Consider the following 24,131-nt stretch of genomic DNA (forward strand, 5'->3'; position numbering starts at 1 on the left):
TACACAGTATTTTAATGCTGGTAAAATACAGTGTATATTTCCAAGAAAAAAAAGTACAATAATAAGAGGATTATGTCCCACATTCTTGAAAAAGACTCTGAAAAGAACTTGAGCCATGAGAGTCAGCACCAAAGGCAGTGCTTCAAAAAGGGATAATGTGATTTTTTTTTTTTGGGGGGGGGGGGGGGGGAGGAGCAGGGAGGTGGGGATATAAAGCAGAGTAAGAGGATCATGTTATGTCTCCGTGTATTCCGGACAGGATCACTATTGACTTGTTGCATCTAATTCAGGTGTCACATTTAAAAAATATTTCAACACATAAGAAGTAGAGAGAAGAACTTGAAGATTAGTCTTGGATAAAATTAATTGCAATAAGAAAGTTAAGGAATTCAGTACATCTTATCAGAGAAAAGGTTAAAAAGGGACATAATCATGATTTATAACTGCACATAAGGAATTAGAAAAGCTGATACTATAGAGATCAATATAAGCAATCAAAGGCTTAAAAAGACCAAAATAACTTAAGGTGGAGCTTGAAATGTAAATAGAAAATCAAGTGAAAAATGTACCTGGGATAATTAACCACTGCAACAGCTTATTGAGGAAGTATGGGTGAATTCTCATCGCTTTAAGTCTTTAAATTAATACTAAATGCCTTCCTAAAATATGCATGCTGCAATTCAAAACAAAGCTACTGAATTTAATAGAGAAACTGCTCGTTGAAATTCAACAGCCTGTTGAATTTCAGAATAAATCCTCATTATGCTGTCTTCTTGCCATATATATTTATGAGATTTATTTTGAAATACAGCAAATAAATGGAAGTGGTTTGCCAATAAAAGGCCCTTTTTCTTTCTAGAATATAGTATCATTTAAAACTAGATTTAAAGCTAAACCACCTGCAGTTACATCTTGGAAAATATGGGGGTTTTTTTCTGGTTTTTTTTTTTCCCCTGTTTCGTGTTCAGAGTTGCCTAGTCCACTTAGTTGACCGTGTCTGATTTACATAATCATGTAGTTAGTCTTCAGTTTTTCCTGTTCCTACTACAAACCATTCACAAACCATCCACTTAAGTAACAGCATGATTTGTTGTAAAAATAACTAGGGTTGTTTCAGAGGGAAAAATGCAGTACGATTAAATGAAGAATGAACATGGACGGACATTCTAAAAACCAAGGGCTCTAATCCTGCAAAGAGATTTGTAAAGGAAACCCTGCCTCCCAAGCCCTATCCCAAATAGCCAACAAACTACTGAAGGAATTCAGCAGACACCTTTACAACTGTGCAGCCAAGAGCTTGGCAGAAGACAAAAAATAAACCAACCATCATCCAAGAAAGAGAGTTTAAGGTGTAGGTGTAGGTATATTTAAGGTGTAGGTCCAGGCGAAAGACTCTTTCTGTAGGCTCCTTTGTAGCTGCCCAGGAACCGTAATAACCAGTGCTTCTCGCAAAAGTGGCGAGCAGTCCGATGTAGGGATATCCAAGTTCAGTACTTTCACCTGAAGTACCCATTCTGTTATTTCAGAGAAAACGAGTTTGGGGTGGGGGAGGAACTTTGTACACCAGCAATGTGGCCATGTTTGCAGACCATTTATCTACCAGAAACTGCCGAGATGTTCCATGAAGAAGCTACGCTGCAAGAGCGCCATTAGGCAGAAAAATGACCTTAAAAACGAAACCCTAAAGAGGTGTTCATAGGCAATATTATTTTTAAATGTTTGCATCAGCCTAAAATAAGCAGCAGTGATGGATTCCGTTCTTTTGCGGACGCAGATAATCCTTGTCCATTCGGATAAGGTATGTACCATGAAGAACCTAGTAGATCCCATGCTAAATTGGCAGACCTGTTTCAAAAATTGATATAGTTACAGAACCATTGAGAAGTGCAGAATAACTTTTCACAGTACATTATCTTATAAGCAGCGGTTCCCAAACGACAAGGGGTATATGAGAAGATTCGGGGTGAGGTCAAGCACGGAGCCCAAGAAAAATCAGCTTTGCAAGATCTGTGCTGAATGTGTGTGAAATGCCCAATTGAACTAGTCTGAGGAGCCGTACATGGGAGAAGCAGAGGGACAGGTGAGAAGGCAGCGGTCACAGCCCTGGTGCAGGGAGAGAGATACTTGACTGCTGCCAGTTTCTCAAGGACGAAGTACTAACTACTGTGTTCTGAAGAAGCACCATTACTTCAGGTGGAGATACTGCCTAGTAGCGCATTTAGATGTTAGCAGTCTGAGACTGCAGCCAATAACGCCCTGGTTAAAAGAAAAAAGCTTTAGTCTCCATACTTAGCAGGCTATATGCTAAAAGCTATTTTTAATTCTCGAGAATTCTCTATTTTAATTCTCTGAGAGTTTCAGGGACTCTTCCTAGCTAACTGTTACGTCTAGGGCTGCAACCAAGACCTAGGGTCTAGCATTTCTTTGACGGATTTCTGTCTAGGGGCTGGTGCCAGTTTGGTTTCAGACTCTGTCTTGGTAACCAGTGAAATGGAATTTCTGTGGTCAGTTAAACTGCTCTTTCTACAAGGACCAAGCTTGCGAGGAGCAGCAATGGGTCTCTGTTGCATTACAGTAGATAACTTTGAATCGAAAGAACTGCATGTGCTATCAGATTTCTCCCAGTTTTCTTTGCCCAATTGCTCTGTGTTCTGCTGTGCTTTTGCACTGTATGGCGATTTATCAGATGGTGGAGGAGGAGCTGCTCTTTTCTTTCCTCTGCCATCATGAGGACTTACAGTCTCACTTTTTGTGCCTGGATGCATGTTTGTGTGAACAACCATCTCATGAGATCCATCGAAGAGCGAGGCCCATAAGGAAAACGCAGATTCCTTTTGCTGGCCAAGCAGGAACTCACCACCGCTCTCTCCAATTTTTCTTTGTATGATATCAGCTAAGCCCTCGTGTTTCACTGGAGAATCAATGCCTGTAATTTTAAGGAACAGCAATTAAACTTAAATGCTACCAATAATTTTTCTCCCATCTGTTTCATTATTGCTATTCTGATGACAAAACTGCATTAAGCATGTCCCATGAAGCCTGGACTAGTATTAAGAGTATTAGTGGGAGAAATGGAAAAGGTGACATACGTTTGCAGAGAGAACAGAGGTGACGGAGTGAAGTGTTTTCATGACAGCTGGCATTGAGGCATCAGGATAGTCATTGATGTTTCATTCCAAGTAGAAAGGAAAAAAAGTACTACTAGGAAAGCTATCTACATATTTTAGATATCATTTTGTTGTACAGTACTTTGAAAATTTCATTTCACAGAAGGCCAGTGCAAAAATCTAACTAAATACTCTTGTGCTTCCAGCCTGCAGAGAATGGAACATCTTTACATACTTCTTTTTTCTTTATGTGCTTTAAGACTGCCTTACTCCATTTCTTTCGCATGTTGAGCTTCCCGTGTATATAGCAGTAATAGTAACCCCTAACCAGCAGCAGTATCTTTTCTGCTGCAGGCCGTACATTAGTGATTTTTAACACATTTTTAAACATTGAAATACTAGGCCTCTTCCCTTATGAATAGTATAAATAATCAGGAAAAAAATGGTGTATTAAGAGTGAAACAAAATTTGTGTTCTGTTCCTCACTGACATGTTTAAGTCTGAGCAGAATTATGCTACAACGTTTCATATTACCTTCCTAGAACTTCTATATAGTTGATTTACTGCCTTTCTGCTCGACATCCAAAAAAAAGTCCTATCTGACCTATGACTGTTCAGTGCTCTGATGCACTGCAACTTGATGACCCACATGGCATTTTGAACATCTTTACAACTCCAATCTCAAGCAGTAAGGAGTCGGGCATTTATACCTGTACAGTGCTTTTCAGCCAATACTGCATTGGATCCATTAAAACAAAGTGACCTACTTTTCTAGTCTGTAAATATTATTTCTGTAATGAAACTATTAAAGTAATCCTGCTGCACAGCATTTTGCTCTGCAAAAATAGAAGTCTCAAATTCTTGCTAGATAGACTGTCTGAGCGTATTTTTCAACATCCTTACCAAAGACCAAACAATTAGGTACCTAAGTTACATTAGGAAAGCCTTTGTATATACAGCTTTAAAAAACAACAAATTAATTTCATGCAACTACTTAAAGACATTATTGGTTGGCAGACTGGACTGTTTTACCTTGTATTCCCTGCGCTTTATACTACTATTACAGTGAGTGTTTATTTCTAATGACAGCTTTTTCGAATGTGTTCAGGGGTCCCTAATTACAGTTCAGATTGCAGATTTTTTGGTTCAAGGTATAAAAACACATTCATTACTTCTATTACAAATGCAGATTTAACATGAACTCCTTGGTATGCAATTATGTTGCTCTTTCATTGTCTGAATTGCCCTTGAAAAACTCCATGTTTCAACATCAACACCAGAAGCCATCTGAATAGAGACAGTGTTATTGCTGTTGCTCTGCAACTTGAAAAGACAAATCCCACTTACTCATATCATGATAGACGGAGGTTGCCTCTTTTGTCAAGAACAAAGGTGGTTTCCGTGGTGACATAATCTCAATTTTCATAAGTTCTTCACAACAATGTTTCCACTGGCCTGAGAGAGAATAGAGAATGATGATTGGAACTTAAAACGCTTCAGCTTGAAAAAAAATTGAAGTTGTTAAGACTGTGCTAGGAAACTATCTGCAAAGCAACGCTAACAGTAAGCATTTCCTTTTTTTTTTCCAAGTAGGAATGCTCATGAAGTATTGTATTTTCAACTCTGAACTCATTCCAATTTTTAGCACAAGTGTCATAAGCTATCTTTAATTTAAGCATCCTAGCAGTACTATTACACCACAAACAGTGAATATCATAATTTGCTTTCAGAGCCCCAAACTCAGTACAAATTCATCAGAAAAAAACAGAATTAAAAATAATCATAATTTAAGGTAAGGAAGCTTCGTAAAGTTATCAGGGGACAAACTCCAGTATACAGCAAGCTCAGTGTTAGAACTGTTTCTTTAAGAGTTGTGCGTCTTTAATAGAGGGTAACATCGCTGTCTGTCAGAAGACGAGGAAAACTCTTTTGCTATTAATAGATTTTGACCTTAAGGAAAACAAGACACAGTAAAATTACTTTGTTCATACCAATCACTCCAACTTTGAGTGCATTAATTTCAAGAGAATTTTAGAAGCACGGAAGAAAAAAGGCATTTAAATGCCAACTGACCCATTTTTTTCCTGCACCTAAGGAAAATGTCTCCAAAAAATCCATGGATATGGATTTTCTATAATGAATAAAAAGTAGTTCTTTTACCCCACTCCACAGCTAATTTAAAGAGGATGCCCTAGTTTTTGCTTGGTGTATTTCTTTAATTGATAGAGCCTCTTCTCATTGTAACTCAGAGTTACAAGGAGAAAAATACAAATTACAATACTGTTTCTACAGCCTCAGTTCACTGATTTTATTGGTGTGGCCTCTGATTAGGCTCTCATATTTCATAAATTGACCTGGTTCTCTTTTTCTGACCTGATGAAAATGACTGTCAGGCACCAACTGTACTCTGTCAGTGATGGCATAATAACTGACACTTGTTCTCTATTCTTAATAAACCTGCGAGTCAAACTACTAAAACATAGGGAAAAGACAAAGACAAATTAGTGTCTCTGTACAGTTCATATAATTAATATTTGGTGGTTAAACAAGCAACACAGCATGCTGCTTCAGTACCATTCCACTGTCTTACACCAACAAATGAATTTCTCTCATGTAAGAATAGTGAAGACCCCAAACCATTTTAGCATTGGGGGGGGGGGAGGGAAGACAAAGGATGAGTGCATCATTTTATCATCTCATTTATCTCATCTGCCACAAAGCCTCGGGTACTACTTTTACCAGCTTCAAGCAAGCTGAGTGTATTTGCATGAATGGATTGTAGTGTGGCTAGATGGGGGTATTCCCCTGTGGCCAGGAATACCAAAATCCTAGAGTTACCAACAGAATCAAGTAATCCCTATTGTAACTGTGACAATTCATCCATAATGCTGCTGAGCAAGGAAATCCCACATACATGTGCCTGTTTGCAAGAGCTGACTGAATCTTCTTTTTTGCCAAGGTCTCAAATAACTCTTAACTCATGCAGGAAGCCAGCATCCTCACTTTCCAGTAACACTTCCCCACCCAAAGGTTTCACGCTTGCAGAATCTCACAAAACCAACACACTGTTGGCAGGATGCGTAGGCAGAGATGGGCTGTTCCTACTTACTGAGGAGGAAGGGATGGGAAGAATTGAGCAGATTTAAAAAACAAAAAACACACCTAGAATGCTGCTAAAACAGACCAGGGTCTTTTGAGACTAGGTGGCCCTATTCTGCTTCTGGTTTCCTGCAAAACACTAAACTGAAAAGTGGACATTGGTTTAGTCAAATATTTGCCTTCCATTGGCTCCGATCATCGCCCAACATGATCCTAAAGAGCGTTTTTCTTCTCAAGATTGCAAACAAAGGATTATGAGGCGATTCCAATTCAAATTGTTCAAAGTTTCCTTTGATGTTACATAACATCCCACACTTGAAGGGCACGCTGCCAGAACTGCTTGCTTACTTACTCTGATCATAAAAGTGCTGCCAGAAAGCCTCCATCCACTTACGAAGTTCTTCCCTACTGTCAGTAGCAAAAAGTTGAGTCATAGCCTCTCCAGACACAGGGTTGATAACAGAAAAATTATTAGTTCTTTCCTTGGAGTCCTTATCCACAGCTCGAATTCTGGTTTCCTAAGAATGACAACAAGCTGTGGTAATGAGTTACTGCTTCAGCTCAACATTTATATCACCTTATGGCCAGCAACAGTATAAATGGAGGTATCATTTGGCTGTTTATCTAATCCAGATTAACTTCCAAAACAAAACAGAAACGCCACATCCCTAAGGTCAGGATTAAAAATTACCTAATATAGGAAAGATAAGGGAACGGAACAGACTTACTGCACTATCGTTACACCACGTTTATGCTTGCCCTTCCCTTGCCTTCACTAGTTCATCTCATGCAGTTCGTCTTTCTTCAGAATAGTTTGGCAAGTAATCTAAAGTAACAGCAAGCAGCTCCTTTTCTCTGAAATCTTAATCTGGTCAACCACATTCTTATAGCTGCTCTTTAGGTCTCCTACCATACTTCTCTGTGAGCCATTGTTGGTTTTCTGAGATACATTCTAAACTTCTTTACATTCATTCCAGTCCATCAGGACATTTTGCTAATACTGCCATGACAGGAATTTTTAAAAAGAAACTTATCTTGCCCACACTTAAAGGAGCATTTGTACCCATAAAGTTCTACTAGAACAAATTCCCAACATGAAAATAATATTTTGCTCTAATAGCAAAAAGCCTATTTGTTATTTCAAAATAAACAGTTTGGTTTTGTCTTCTTTAGGCAGAGCTACATAGAAACAATTAAAAATATAGATATGACAATGTATCACAAGTAAATCAGGTTTCTTCAGCTAACGTGAAGAACGCTCTCAAATTATGCAGCAGTACTGTTACAGACAAGAGTTTCTCTTCTGTTCAGGTACATGGTTCAACCGATTTTATGATCTAGACTGGATCCAGTGGTATTTTTATAGTATCTAGTTTGTCCACTGTGGAATTACAATACAAAATAGCACTACAATACAAAATTATCCCTAACTGAATGAAATAAATACTTTGTGTAAGATACTGAAAGATTTTACTAAAAAGTCTTACAAAACACAACAAAAAAATTCTCCAGAACAAAGGTGGACAACACTACTGCTTGTTACAACACTGACAGTGAAGTGGAAATAAAGTAATTAACATAAATTTACAAAAGTAAAAGCAGCACCCCCTAAAGTATCTTTGCATTTCACAGTGACTGAACAAGGAATGGGCTATCACAACACTGCTCTTTAAGGAAGGTTTTGGGAACGTGCTGGGGAGCAGCGTGCTCCCAGTTGCCCTGTGCTCTGCACTGGGGAGCAGGCCAGTGCCCGGGCGGGCAGCAAGCTGAGCAAGGCGCCAGGCCACCCCGCATGCTGCGCCGCCACGTGAGGCTGCACTCCGCCACGGGGAGCCTCCGAGAGCAATGGCTACAGCCAGGATTGTGGTGGAGTATTTCCCATCTGGAGGGACAGTGAATCCAGTCCCAAGGGAGGCCTCCAGGTGCTCCTCAAAATGCAGTGAAGACATATCGACCATGCTCCTTTTTACACAACTCAATTCAACCAAATGTTAAACATCTGCTGCAGATGTCAAATATACACCTACAGAAATTAAGTTTACACGTTGGATCCCATGGGGATAAGCCTAGTTCTGATACTCAGAAAAACAAAAATTACTTTACAGAACATTCCCCAGATTTTAAATGCATTACTGAGGTAAGCGCTTGAAATACTAACAGCTGCTTGTAGCATATCTGATGGATATGCTCATTTAAATTCTTCTGTCTAAAAATAGGAGATGAAGTAATTCATCCATAAGTGCTCTATATCCCATTAACTCAGGTAACCATAGATACCAGCAAAAAATTAAATCAAATAGATTAACATTTGACAGGTAAGAACTTCAAGCATACCATACACAGAAGTTTATTTAATGATGTTTGCTGCAGGTTTTATCCCACGACTATGTTATTATTCAGAGGAGATAAATCCTCAAGCAACAATCTACGCCTGACACTTGAATATTTAAGGAGTGATACAAGATGCCATTACAGTAATGGGGTGATGAATTTACCAAGCTTGGGTGAATTACACTACAAGCCCAGTTTCATTAAAAGTAAAGTGTCTTAAGCTGCCATGTTATAATAGCGTCTAACCTTTCCCACCTTACAGACAACTGAACTAACTCTGCTACAGCTATTGTAAAGACCAGAACAGTCAGTTGACTGCAGCAGAGAAAACAGAGTTCAATCCTTAGGAACTGAAGTGACTCCTTTGGGAGGCTGAAGGCAGTGTTATGTTATACATGCAAAGAGATTGTGGTTGGTTTGTTTGTTTGTTTTCTGGGAAGGTAGGGAAAAGCATGAAAGGGGAAACGATAGATTTTGTTTTAATATAAATTGGAACGTTCCTCCCTACCTTTGCTCCCAAATCAAAAATTCAGAAATTTTCTTTGCCTGACAGCACTCTTCTGGAAAGCTCACCTGTTAAGCAGGGGTTCAGCACTTTCCTGCTAAGCCAGTCCTGACAAACTGAGACGCAAAGTGCTTATAAAGATCATTTCAAGACATCAAAACAAGCTATACTTCTTAGGACAAACACTGAATAGTCTAAAATCCAGCTCTATGCATCTATTTTAATCACACATGGTTTGTTTAATCTTAAACAAACTTCATTTATGATTTTCATACCAAAAAATAAACCAAGAAATAAAGAAAACAGCATTGGAAACAAAAATATAATCTGCTCATGTGCTACTTTTTGCTGTAAAGTCAAAAATTCCCATGGGATTTTTTTTAAGCAAGTAGGGAAAAAATGGTTAAATTTAAAATCATGTCTTTCAAACATATTAATACATAAAACGGAATCCACTAGATCAGCTATGGACATGTCCTTCATTCATCTGCATTGTTTTGTGAACTTGTACTAACGTAACATCCATGTGGCAACTAGATGGTAAATATAATGTGGTAAGTATAATCTGGAAGAACAATATTAGGATTGCTATGTCGTTTTAGTCGTCTTCGGTGTAATGCAACAGCTAAAAGCCAGGAGAGGAAGACGGCATTATACGAGCAGCCAACGTTCTGTGGAGCACCAGGGAGCCATAAAGCATAGTTTCATAACCACTCAATTTAAGCATTTGTGTTACAAGGTCCACCATGTGGGATCTGGATATATCTACTTCCCCTGCCCAAATCCACAATCTCTTTCAAGCAATTGCAGAACTAAATTGAACAATGTGACATGAGATACTAGAGATATTTGGAAGCATTTAACTAATCTGTGCTGTTCCAATATATTTTCACATGTGTGAAGGCTGGCCTAAGCCAGCTAGCGGGATAAAGACCTTACTGCACAGAGCATGAACATAATCAGAGCTGTCTTGGTTTGCCAGTGGCAGAGTTCCCTGGCACACACGGTGAATGGAAGACGACTGAGCAGAAGAAAGCAGAGGAGACACCTGGTAATAGTTAGTGTAGGGTAAACTCATGGGAAAGAGCCCCTACAACGCAAGATCCAAGGGAAATGTATTTACAGACGTGTGCCTGTATCACTGCCTGTGCTCCCTCACGACCTCACGCTGCAGACAGGCTCAAAGCAATCCCTGATGAGCATGAGCAGGCTGCCACAGTTCAAAGCCTGGCCCTTCGGACAGGCAAAGCATCATCTATGAAAGGCCGCTACTTAAGAGCATCTCCTAGTCCCACCACTTTTTTGTTGTTGTTTTTAACTAAAACTGATATATTTGGGGACATCACAAGCAAATGAGTTGTCCTTGGTACAGGAATGACTTCATTTTTCATAGAGACAGCTCTTTTCAATGCTTGTGTGCCCCCTTTCTCCTTCCTGCAGCAAAGTCCTCGATCTACTGTCCCACCCCACGCTGCTGGAGCAATCTATTTTGGCCATAGCACACTCAGCCCTGCTCCAGGCTCATACTGACTGGAGTCCACCCCTATGTTACAAAGCTCGGGTAGACAAGATTGTCTCTTCTATTCCTGACAAGGCTCACTTTCACGTGCCAATCATAATATCCCATGTTTCTTTGTGAATTCTTGTAAAGATCCAGGATGCAGCAGTACTCCCTTTAATGAAAGGGTATCTGCTACCACCTGCATAGGGAACATCCAAGTTCACACACCCACGCAGCAGTTAGAAAGAACAGGTGTGAAGGAGCAACTCCGCCCCTTCCCAGGGCTGGGCTCAAGGCCTAGTCAAACAGCAGAAATCAAGATACTGTAACAAGACTTCTAGCAAGACATCTACTACTTGTCCATCCTATGAGGAAACAAACCAAATATTTTAGGACTGCTACTATTAAAGCACCAACATTTGTCGGAAATACTGTGCAGCGCCCTCAAGGCAATTGGCTCATAACGTGAACCACTGGCTCATGCACCAATTTGCTAAACTATCACATGCAGGCAAGGCCTTTATTAGCCATTTCAAATAAAAAAACTTCTTAAATTTTAGGAACTGGTCCATAAGGAATGTTTCTTGTGCAGGTTGGATTCCAGCAAATTTTCTTTGCTGCAGAAAATACTATTTCTCTCTTCCTACTTAGTTGTACAATATAACGTGTTATAATCACATTTAGTTGCAACAATAATAGTAACACTTGCAAAATAGGAACTGCAGAGCCTAAGACATTCTGGCTCAAGAGCAGTGGCAGGGAAGTCATCTGACTTTGATGGTCTTAATGGTCACTTCAATTCTTGATTCAAAGGGGAGGGAAATAAGTCTGTGTGAATATGTTCCAGAGTTTCTCATAAAGTTCATTTCATTACTTTTCAGAAAGCATCTTTCAGTCCCATGTTAAAAGATCAGATTCACATTACAAGTAAAAATACCACATATGCAGCTAGAAGAGATTTTAGTTAGAATATCTGGAATTGATGTTAAATCTCAACTTTGATTTTGAAATTGCTGTTTCTGCAACAACATGTAGTAGACAAGCCCACATGGTTAGTTTAGTTTGCTTTCACTTAATCTATAAGAAAAGTTTCAAAAATAATCTACTGGTGTTAAAATTATTTTCAAGAGAAACTGTTTAAGTAGTAAAGTATCCAGATACATTACAATTGTGATGATTTTTTTTATTTAAATTGAATAAGGATTCATAGTTACTCTCCAGCAGTCTGACATTTTCATAAAATGGTATAAGGTATGTCATTTATGGACTTTATTCGTGTTATCTTTAAGGATACTCTACAAACATGGACCTTCTCCTAGTAAGAGCTTATTAAGTTGGATATTAGACTGTAAGTGCATTGGTAACTTGGAGGAACAAAACACTTCAGTACAATATTGTTGTTCTGAAAGGAAAAAAAAAAAAAGCAAAGCTAGGGTATAAACCAAAACAGTGACTTCCAAGGAAAGATTATAGAGCTAGCCTGACAGATTAATATTAAAAAGTGTTCCTGTCACTTTTTAAAATACGGATTTAATCACCCTGTATTTCACTAAAGTTTATCATATCCTAACTGATATTGTGAACAAGTGGAAAACAAGTAGAAGTATGACAGACTACTGCAATTAAAAGTGACTGAAGGCAACTGAAAAAGTGACCGAAAGTGTTTAACACATGAAAACAAAGTCCTTACAGTAACAGGCCACATGGTTATCCCTGGTTTATAGGTTTTGTTTATATAAGTCTGAGTCTAGGTAGGAATCCAATTATAGTTTTCCACAAGCTTTAAAGCCACTAAAAGCCAATACTGCTGTTTTAAGAAGCTGTTCTTTGTTATTTTACATCTGTATGAATTCCCAGTCCTAGTCCATCTCCTTTCTTGAACTACACAAGTGTTTTTGCAGCCATGTAGTGAACTGAATAAGATAATTTATTAAAGGAAACCACAGTTGAAATCCAACCCTCCTCTTCGCCCCCAGATAAGTTAATTTTAACCCACATCAGTTCCCTAGTCCAATTCATCAGTCAGCCGCCTTAATGCATGTCCTGGCATAAGGCAGCATAGCAGCTAGAATGAGCAACTGGAGGGCAGGAATACTTTCAAAATTAGTGTTGGCATCAAGCGTTCACAGAAGCGCGGCATCAGAATCCAGATCAAGCTGTGCTTAACATAGTTTCCAAACGTGTCTATTTACTTATGTATGATGGATCTAGCTAGGTCAGTTGCAAATAATACTAAATTCCTCTGCTCATCCTCATGTAATATTAACTCTTGATAACTGCACCAAAAGCATTCTCTGAAAGCATTTGCTCTCCCTAATGCTCTCCCTTCTAGAAAATCTTTCCAATAGCATTTCTAAGTTGAATACTTAAATAATTTTAAATATTCAATTTTAAGTAAAGTTTTATTATTTGGCTAAAGAAACAACTATGTTTTAAATCCAGACTTTACCAAACAGGGCATTGAAAAGCAGTAATAATGTCATCCTAAAGAACAGACCTTCCCATGTTGTTGTGCCCTGTACAAAACCAGTATTAAGAAAAGCAGCTCATTTTAAGGCACTAAAATATTTTGAACAACTTTCCAGCTCTCCTTCTAATTAAGACTGTGACCAAATAACATGCAAAAAACAAAAAAAGCTTTTGTCAAAATTCCGTCTTATGAGGACAAAAGCCTACCAGAGCACTGCTAAAAGACCAGAAGTAACAAATTTCCAAAGCCTCTCTTACAGAAGAGTCACGTAAGAAGTTATCACTTCTCAAGAAAAATATCCTTCTTTTTTCCTCTATGCCAATCAATCTAGCTCAATAGAAAGAACTTCTGTCCTCAGCTAAGAAATGCAATGTCTCTTCTAAAAAATTCAGTAAGTGCAAATTTCACTGAAGCTTATCCCATCCACATGCTACCTATAAAACTTTCTGCAGATCAGCAACTTGGAGCCCAAATACATCTAGGTATGTCTTAAAACAAAAACAAGCAAAAAAATCCAACCACCCTACTTCCAAACCCACCCCCCCAAAACCATATAGTCTATTTTACCTTGTTGATGGAAACTGTCAACGCTGGCTCCAGTTTAGCCTCAATTTCTTCTGGTGAGTAATAGCAAAAGAGTTTGCCACCTCTTAGTATGCAATACAGCCTCCTCCAGTTAGTCAGACTTCCCATCGTTTGCTAATGGGAAGAAATAGTCAGAAATTGCTAAACAAACCAGCGAAACCTCAACCTGAATCACATATTACTAAAACAACAACAAAAAACCACACACACCATGTCATTGAATCAAATTAAGACCAAGGTATCCAAGGTATACATATACAAGATACACACAGATCAGCCTGTGTGACCAAAACTATCCACACTGAATGCTTTCCTTAAAGAGAGAGAGAGAAAGAGAGAGAGAGAGAGAGAGAAGGAAAAAAGAGACTTCGTGGCAGAATATTTCAGAACCATTGACTTCTGAAACGTTACTAATGCTTTATTTGTCTTTTGGTGTTTTACAGTTTTCCCAGTTTTATTGTCTTGTGACATTCAGAATGTAGGATTTGCTGCTTTGGACAGACAGACAGACAATCGCCTTCTGTTGGTGTCTACCATAAAAAGAAACTACCTTGATTAACTACAGTAATTACAGAAGAAAAGAAAGAGTACCTCACTTTGGAAAAAACATACACATTTCAGACATTCAACAGAAACATTTACGTAGAATTTCTGCTTTCTCAAATGAATTTTCTGAACAGTTTTCTTAAATGCATTGTAATTTCATGGCCAATTTAAACCCCTTTATTCAGCACTCCTGACAACTGACCCAGCCCCTCTGGCTATCCTCTTATTTGTCTAGTTTTGTGATTAACCAAAAGAGAGAAGTAACTGAGTTCAATTGAACCATTTTTGGAGAGATGAGCTTACATGTGGCTCAGTCCCCCAGTCAGATTCGCCATGTTGCGTGTGAAACGAGCTCTTGTGCTAGCACAGTGAGAGGGGCTGTACAAAGATGAGAGCCCAGGGATTATTAGGACTGCTGTTATCAAGTACAAGCCCAAACTGATTCTGAAATGACAACCATAGTTATCCTGTATGTAACTGCCTAAATAATTTTTAGGGGTAAGCACATCAAGGAAACATTTGTTTCTTCACTCTTAGCCACTGAAGTCACTGCTTCCAAACGGTAGCAGAGAGATAAAACTCCCCCTGCTACCTGTATGTAGAGCAGGTTTAAAAAAAAAAAAATCCATTCTCAAGAAACCATTTCAGGAAAAAGCAAATACTATAACAACTGACTCCCAGTGACAGCTATTAATAGAAGAGGATATAAACAAAAGCGAGGTCTTTTTACCTGCTGATTAAGAAATCCTGCCATCATATCCTTAGTCATGCAAGAGGGCTGAGCAACTAAACGGCAACACATATTTCCATACAAGGGGAGCCAGAAAGAGGATTCCTCTGAGGGTAAAGGATAGGGAAATAAAATACAAACATTTAGTTCTGAATATTTCCCCAAAAATTACAGTTTAATTTTCTACACCCATTTTTACATTCATAAGGTCATGATTGTAAAGAAACATTCTTTACGTTTAAAGAGACCTCTTAATATAGATTACACTAAAACTGATTTTTAGTCCTCAGTATTTAACTTTTTTTACCACCAGAAGTTATAAAAAAAATTCCAAGTAAAAACAAATACTGCTTTGCAAGAACAATTTGTTCTTATGTAAAATCTCATTTCACATTTTCACACAAAACATTTTGAAAGATAAGTATATTGGCCATCTCATCTAGTAGGATGAGCCCATCCCATCGTGGCATACAGCTACGTTTACTCATGAGTACTTAGCCCGACTGTTTTATTGAGGCGCAGCACTTGTATCTGCTTGTTCGACTAGAAGATCATCTAGAATTTCAAGGAGCGTCTTATAAATAGCAATATCTCTCCTCATTCACCTCTGCTATATAATAGGCTCTCTTCTGTAATTAGAAGCAGGTAATACAACGTTCCAACAACATGACTCTGACTTTAGTCATGTTTCAGAAATGCCTGTAATGAACCAAAACATTCAGATGTCTTTTCTCACTAGAGTAAGTTATGTAAATTAATGACAGAAAAAGGAATTTGAAGAAAGTCTAAAGTACTAATGAAGAAAGGCTTACAAATATCAAAGATATTCCAACCTCTTCATCCAACTCTTCAGGAAACAAATGCCTCAAATCTTCAAACCTTTACTTATTCAGAATAAATGAAGCGCAAAGATTGAAATTCTCTTTGGGGTGAAACTTATCTATGTTAAAGTTCCCAGAAGCTACAGTGAAATACCAAGTCCTATGTCTTAATTTAATAATTGGGGGGAGGGGGGAACCTTTAAGGAAATAGTGGATGGAGTATCCCAAAACTGTACTCTTGCTACTTAAAATGCTGCATTCTGTTGTCACATAGTCATAGCCCCAGCCCCCAAGTTAGCGTTTAGGTTGAGTGCTGCTACTAGCAACTTCTACTGTTCCAAAGCTAAAATCCAGGAACTGAGGTAAACGGCAAGCACACATGCTTATGTCCAATGTTAAACTAGGACCTGAAACAGCCTAGCTGAGTTAAAGCTATTTTTCTGCTTTCCTTTTGACTGCACAGGAAAGAGGTTCTCTTCCCTTTGACACACTTCCTTGCTTGTGAGGAAGGGGAAATAATTTGTATATGGCTACACCTTGCATAAGGCTGAGATGCAAATACTAGAAGAAACTCCCAAATGAATTAAGTTTTCACCTGGACTCAAAACTTTACAATTCAACTTTTAGTTTATTCAACTGTGTATAGATGCATGTTTTGGAGCAGTTAAAATATTTTATTAAAGTGGTTCTATATTAAGTATCAAGAAAAATAACCCCTTTAAGCTCTTTAGTTTACAAGAGAGAGAAATGCAAAATATTACTGTTTGCTTTATTTCCTGAAATAGGTACCATCTGTACTTACCATTTCCTGTAATGGTAAGGGTGTGGGTCCTGAAATTGTCCTCAGCACTCTCCAGCCCCAAAGTGGTATATGCCAGCAAACTGTATTTTGCTCCACTAAATGTGAAAGAAAAGGCATGTTTAAAACATTTGCACCCCTCGGGCAGTTACTTAAGGGAGTCTAGACATGCCTGAGAACACATTGGGGGAGTGTGGAGATGCAGGGCAGCACCTGTCAGTGACCACAGATCACCTTCTCTCAACCTCTTCCCCCAGAAGACCTCTATCTCCAGTTTTCCCTTGTAAACCAGAAGCATCCCACAGTACGTTCAGCTGCTTCTTATATCCTTATCTCCTCCCTCCATTTCCAGGCCCCGCCCTATCCCATTCAACACCACTCAGCCCCATCAGCTCAATGGCCTTAGCTCTTCGCACATGCACTGCTCTTGGACCTTCCAGCCGGGAGGAGGCATTGCGGGTGGCGACAGCTCCGAGCTGGGCTCCTGCTCGCTGGTGGAGAGCCAGCCTCTGCCTTCCAGCTGCAGCCACACCCAGGCACAAGGGCTGTACTTTCCAAGCTCTCTGCTCCCTGAGGATGCTGAAAGGATCTCTTCCCCTCTAATCACACACTAAGTAACTTTTAAAAGCTTTGCAGCTTCCCTCCCTAAATAGGTTAAAACACTGTTGTAGCCAATAGAGAGACTGATCACACAAACCTCCTCTTATTTGAAAACATAGGCTAAAAGTTAAAAAGTTTTATACTGCTCCTCCATGTCGCCCTACTCTTTTGCTTCAACTTTGTAGACTAATATATATAACAAGCACGTTATGAAGATTATATATATATATACACACACATATTAAATTAGTATCCAATAGTTTATTTCTTTGTATGCAGAAAGAAACTTTTGCAGTAATATAGAGTCCTTACAGTCAGTTATATAGCATAAAGGGACCCTTTCAATTATTGTGCTTACAGACTTCAGAATGTTATATCTTTGTTTTGGATCTTGCCTAGGGGAAAAAAAAGAATCACATTTACAATTCAGCACAGTGCATGTGGAATGTAATTCTTGGAATAAACTAGTATAAATCTGGTGCATGTTTAACCTTTTCCCCCAAAAAACTCTTCAGTCAGTAACAGATTTACAGTCCAGCAACACAGTAAGTATTCCACCTGGCTAACGGCAGTTTAAACTAAGCTCACAAAAAAAAAAAACCCAAACCACTTAGTATCACTAACTACTCTCCCTAATAGATCTAGCATCATATCCTTAAAATATCTTCAGTCCAGCTTAAGACAGTTTAGTGGTGTAAAACACAAGATAGTATGGGAGTCACTTAACAGAAGAGTATTTTCTATAGCAATATTTTTCAAAAAAATTTTGTTATAGCAGAGTGGGAACATACTACTTTAAATGCAGGCTCAGCAGAGGGACAAGGCAGATGCCAACTTAACCCTAATGACAGGAGCAGGTTAAAGTCATAAGATTATTAGCAGGGACAGCTATTACACATCTATTTCAAGGGAATAATGAGAAAGTTGAATACGACATAACATTCTGGGCAAAGGACGACTGCTATAAAACATTTCAAGAGTGCCATGTGAACAAAAAACCTGGATCAGCATATGTATATATTCCCTACTAAACTCTTCCACAGCAACAGATTCTCAAATGACTATATTTTGCCATCCAATTAAGCAATAACTGCTCTATTGAAACTGTACAAAAAATTCAGTTATTTCTCACAGATAAAACTTTGTGCTGATTTTCAAGTTACTTTATTTCTAAAGCATGACTAATTGCCACAACAACTTCGCCAAAAAACACAGCTACTTCACTTTTAAAATATGCTTCACAGTAACATTTTCTTTCTAAAACAAACATAACAGTCATTCCTTTCAGCCAACTTCAATATAATTTCAGAAAGTTTTATCTGCCACTATTTTTCAAATTTAACAGGCTAATCACAATTGTTGACCATGCTTTGCCTATATGTTTGACAGAATTAGCCAACTGCCTTAAATGGCAATTTCTTTGCCTATAACAAAATAATCTGCCTGCTGCATCTCATACAATACTTCTTATTTCTATAGTATTCTTCCATGTAATAACTTTACGTTTTACAGAACATCAGCTCATATCCACAGCACATCTGTGGATGAGGCTCACTGTCAAATCTGTTTACTGATCAAGAGACAGAGGCACCAAAGTTGCTATCCAGACACTGGCATGGGAAGGTGTCACTATGTCACCTGTTCTTTTAATGCAGATTGATTAATGCATTTTAGATTACAGAACCTGTTTTTGAGGATTAATCCCAATATTAGAAGTCCCAGTCTTAGTACACTCATCCAGCTATTTAGAGTGAAGGATTTACAAATCAAAAAAGTCTAACATTCACCCTCCAATCAAACCTTAAATAACGAAAGGTAAAAACAAATAATCTTCAGATACTGAAGAAGCAGCCAGTTAGAAAAATTAGGCAAGTAGATTAAACTACGTACATCTAGCAACAGATTACTATGATTTTTCCAATTCAAAAATAGGACACTGAAGCCACGCCTCCAGCCCAATGGAGGACAACACATAAAAGGCAATACCAACAAGGCCATACGTAGACCAGCTCTGCAAGTGAATAAGCATGTGCTCCAAGGAGTCCCTCAGATGACTTCTCCAAAGGGAAACGTATATCTGCTGGAATTCCAAAGTATACCTGGACTAAATCATCTTCTACGACAAATGTAAAAAGTAAAAAATAAAGATTTGAAAGGGAGAGAATAGAAAACTGAAGTGGGTAAAAGGCTACACAAAAAATGAAAAAAGCAGTATTTACAGCAAGATAATTAAGACTAGAGAGCATCAGTATAACTGAAGTTAACAAATCTAAGCAACCATTCAAAGCGCTTTGTCATTAAGCTTTTGCGAGAAGCTACAAGCCTGACAGCTTCCTCACTAAACATGGAGATTTCTAAGCCAAGTAGTTTGACACAAAAGGATTACAGAGTTTACAGAAAAGTAACAACTTCATCCCATGTGTGCTCTGAAAGGAAAAAGGCCTGTACAAATGAAATCTAAAGAAAAAGTGTTCATAAAATGAGGACTTTGGGGGAGGGGGAAGTTAATTTCACCTGATGAACTTCAGATAGGTAAAATGCTCTGAGACTACTTGAAAGATACAATCTCTCCCCTTCTATAAGGGCCACATACCAAGATCTTACTAATATAAATCCCAAGGGAAAGCTATCTAATATTGACAACGCATTTCAGGCTTCTAATAACATACTTCTTTCCAAGAATCTTTTTTGTAATCACCTAGCAAAGTCATCATTAAACACATCACTATTCATTCAACCCTGTTAAGTAGTAACAGTCACTATGAGTGATTTACACTGGAAGCAGCATCAGACTTTGAGATGAGGGAAAGAAAAATACAATAAATTACATCCAAGAAACCAAAAGCAAAACCCCCAGGAGGAGATACACTATTTAGATTCTCTACTGATGCTTCTTCCTTAAAGAAATATAAATCTATATTCAAGTAAATATGGCTAGAAAATAAGCTAGTGGTTATATATGAAGCAAACTATATCTAATGAAGTTGGGTAGTCACTCAGCCGGAGCTTGTGAAAAAGCTAATCTGCATGAGATAATGCATATTGAAACATACACTGTCATTCGGCGGAACACATTGGAAAGGTAGTGATAAAATTGACTTTGCTCTGTGGATAAGATCTCTGGGATGTATATTTTTAAATGAAAGCCAATAGAGTAATATCAGTTTGACAAAGATGCAATATGCTTTAATGTTTCCTTTTATAAGCACACAAATAGATTTATGAAGCAAGACTAAAACCACACTCAAGAACTTGCAGGAATTACATATTAAGTTCCCACTGTCCAGCCACAAAATAAAGTAATTCTTTGTAATAATTGTGTTCTAAACATTTAATATTATTAGTATTTACAATTTAGGCGCTTTCTGCTTAAGTCATAATGAAATTAAAGTGGCTAGGAAATACTAGTAGGCAGTTAACTTCATTAAAAATGCACAAAAGATCATAGATCGTTTTTAAACGAAAACACAGGAGAACTATTGGAAACAGCACTTATTTCTATGAACACTGAAAACCAGTAAGTCATTTAAGAATGTTCTGTGCCACAGTCAATTAAGGAGACTCCTGTTAAGTGGCTAGGAACCATAAAATGCTTTAGGCAGCTCACAATTGAGCTGAAAAGCCAGTAAGCGGAATGGCCCCTGTGTGCACAGCACGCATCCTCAGCGCAACAAACAGCTCTGTCGGCTTCATCGGGGCAGAGGGTAAATGAAAGATGTCTCGCATCTTCCCACCACACTATTTCATTACACAAAACTAACTTTTTGACATGCCTACCTTGCTGTCAGATACCTTGCTGAATGGGCTAGGTGCAAAAGTAACCTTGGGGAAGGGAGAGAATGGAAAAGGGAAAGAGAGGTAGATGGACAGAGGGACACAGACAGACTGATCACACAAACTTCCTCAAGACATTGAGGTAAAAGTATCACTTTTGTGATTAATAGTGGATTTGACAGCTGTACAGCAGAAAGATTAAGTCTACTCATATGTTCAAAGATCAGAACCAGGCCCCAAGGCTGAGCTGTATAGCTGGAATTCACACCTACTTTCTCATTTCCTATTTAAAATGTAAATTTTATTCTGCTTGGGCAAGTACAGAAATAATCACTTTCTTGGAAATCTCCAAATATTGACAATGAATGTGGCCTATTTCTGGGGGGATAAAAAGATAAAAAGACAAAAGAGAACATCTCTATTTACGGCTTACTGAATGACTGGGTCAGTGAGCAAAAGGGATTCTGGGCTGTCTTCTTCCAGTGTAGCTCTGAGTTTCTTCCCGGTGGCTTTGCTGATGGATGTTTTAAACTTCTTTGCTAGTTTCTTAGGAGTGTTTGTTATGTATAAAGACTCTTCTGTACAGCAACTGTACACTTCAACCTTCACCTGGAAATCTGGTCCTGCTTCATCACTGAAGAGGGTAGGGGAATGGAAAAAAATTCAGGGCGTTTCTTAATTGAGTATACAGTCAAGGAATGCTGCTGCTACAGTACATACATATATTAAATAACCTGCATCGCAAATCAAGGCAAAGAATTCCATCAGATTCAGACAAATTCAAATAGAATTAAAGACAGCAGTACACAGCAGTAACTTAGTATTGAAGTCATGAGATGGATGTTATAATTAAACCATAAACAATTACAAACAGGAAATTCAATGTTTAGGTTTAAGATCTGGGAAAAAAGAACGTCATGGAAATACACAGGAAGACATTCACACACTTAATTCTGGCCTCCGCTATTATGCAAAAAAAAAAATCATATGATTGAAAGCCTATTCATGCCCGGGGTCCCAAATCAGACTGGACTGTTTTAAAGATATCACTCACCCCCACTCCTCTTCACACTACCACAAAAATCCTATTTCACTCAACACCACCAAAATTTGTCATTCATAACAGCAACTGTCTTCTGCTGCGTTCTTCTGTTCACAGCCTATGCTTTCTCTGGTTTTCAGTTCTCCCAGTTCTGAAGTTCTCAAGCTTAGTCAAACCCAAAAACCTAATCTCATCTTTCAGGTACAAATCATACCATTACACATGTGCCTATAAGGAAATGATCTTAAAGGCTTTTATCAAAAGCCTTTCTTTATCTCTGAAAATACAAGGGAAGCTTGAGTGCCTTTTCTGCTTTTGCCATAGTATTTCACAGAAAATAATGGTCAATTCTCATATCTTTCAAGAATCAGGTTTAAATATTTTCCCCTACTTCTAACTTGAACAGCTTTTCAAAAGGGGTTTAAAGTCTGATTCAGAGATCCACTCTCTCTCAACCATTCAGTTTTCATGATCTTGATTTAATGCTTGAGTGGTTCTAGCTCTCCAGACAGTCTTCCAGGGGATACAATCTGAATTGCTAATGTAAAAAACAAATTTTGAAAAAAAAATTTATGCACCTCTCAGGACTCTGTTAAAAATCCTAAAGCAACAAGAAAAGGCACATGAGCACACCTTTCTACTCTTCTCCAGGTCACCTTTAAAGATAAGTGAATACTCTCCTGTCTAATATTCTTCAACTATTAGGATTGTGACTGTAGCACAGGCTCATATAGATGTAACAGAACATGAGGTGGAGAAAGTGACACCCTTTTTTAAGGGAGATTGGACTTAGGCAGAACCGGAGAAGAGACAGTAGCCTGCAAAATGGAATAATACTTGAAACACTGGATGCAATGATTGTGACAGAAGTGTACTTCTATAATGCTTTCAGTTTAAAGTATTAATTTAATTCTGTCCTTGACTTACAAGTTTGTTAGTTCCTTATTCACAGAAAAAGGCTTCCAAACAGCAGAAAAGAAAGAATATAGCTGAAGTGTCATATCTGAACAGCACCATCATGCACGTAAAAAAAAAAAAAAAAATCAGCTTTCCAGAGGAGAGGATCCACCATCTCCTGAAATCAACAGGACCTCTACTGATTTCTTTCCCCAGAGGAAAACATAGTGGACCTTATCTAACCATATTCCTAATCATACCCACTTTCAAAACAAAAAAAAGATATTTGTTTTATTGAAAACAAATAAATTTTACTTACAATATGGTTACATTCCCAAAGCAGATATCCGTTATTGCTTTATCCACAATAGCCACCTCCGTATCAAAAACCTCAGCTCCCATTCTGAACAAACAAAACACTGCATAGCGCTGTGATTCTGAGAAGAACCAAAGAAATGTTTTGCTAGTGATATTACACATCAATACCAAATGTTTCCTGTAAACAAAGTATAAGTAATGGTAACATGAACCCCTAAGGAATTGCCCCAAAATTATTATTGTAAAGTTTATATTGTGTTATAATAATTGAACAATCAAAACCGCACTACGGGTAGAACAACATTTGCAGAGGGGAAAAAAATGCCTACTTCTGTTCAACTTGATACTCAGCAGCAATATGCACTAACAACTTCAGAAATATTAGTAAAAAGGTAATTTTTAAACATAACTGATTTTAAGCAAAAAAGTACATGTGATCCAAAGCTTAATCTTATATAGCACATTAAAAATGCTATAGACTATTTTGCCATGCTTAGCCCTTCTGACCCTATTGAAAAGCAGAGTGAAATCAATGCCAGGTGACAGCTGGAACAGATTTAGGGTTAATCTCCATGACACAGCAAAATGCATGTACTTTAAGACTATCCAATAATCCACTCGGCACCACCAGACAACTTTCATTTAAATTTCTCACTGGAAACAGCCTCTAATATTCTCTCTCAAGTGTAGACAAGAGGTAGAACAACATGTTTAATCAGGAATTTCTCAGCTATCCAGTTAATAGAAACAGAAAAATGTTGTTTCCTCTGGAATTTCTCCTCAGGAGGACTTTCAGGAGACTACAGAGTTTAAATATACAGAACCACGGGACTTTGAACTACCGCCGCTTGCTACAATCGCCAACTTCAAATTAAGAGCTACTATGCAGCAAGTGCAGTTAAAAATGGATTTTCAGAAAGGTCAAAGAATGGCATGAAATGTGCGTGGACTCCCTCACCCAGTTTAGAATTTAAAGGTATAAGCAACAGCTTATCGTTATAGTTCT

The 24,131-nt window shown here is 38.1% G+C and overlaps 1 protein-coding gene across 3 annotated transcripts in view; it reads right to left on the reverse strand.

Annotated features, from left to right (window-relative positions):
* Positions 1–178: 178 nt before the first annotated feature.
* RTKN2 (rhotekin 2) overlaps positions 179–24,131 on the reverse strand; it is a 35,278-nt gene continuing 11,325 nt past the window's right edge. For 2 of the 3 annotated variants that reach the window (XM_068950816.1, XM_068950817.1), the window contains exons 5-13: positions 23,127–23,244; positions 21,302–21,502; positions 16,498–16,592; positions 14,875–14,981; positions 13,581–13,712; positions 6,559–6,724; positions 4,455–4,562; positions 2,739–2,926; positions 179–1,845 (exon numbers count right to left, since the gene is read on the reverse strand). In XM_068950816.1, coding sequence (XP_068806917.1) covers positions 1,597–1,845; positions 2,739–2,926; positions 4,455–4,562; positions 6,559–6,724; positions 13,581–13,712; positions 14,875–14,981; positions 16,498–16,592; positions 21,302–21,502; positions 23,127–23,244 — 1,364 coding nt within the window. In that variant the 3' untranslated portion in view covers positions 179–1,596. Of the gene's footprint in view, positions 2,927–4,454; positions 4,563–6,558; positions 6,725–13,580; positions 13,713–14,874; positions 14,982–16,497; positions 16,593–21,301; positions 21,503–23,126; positions 23,245–24,131 lie in introns of all 3 variants that reach the window. The other variant, XM_068950814.1, reaches the window with a different exon arrangement.

Source organism: Struthio camelus, chromosome 7 (assembly GCF_040807025.1).
Source record: "Struthio camelus isolate bStrCam1 chromosome 7, bStrCam1.hap1, whole genome shotgun sequence".
Lineage (NCBI taxonomy): Eukaryota > Metazoa > Chordata > Aves > Struthioniformes > Struthionidae > Struthio > Struthio camelus.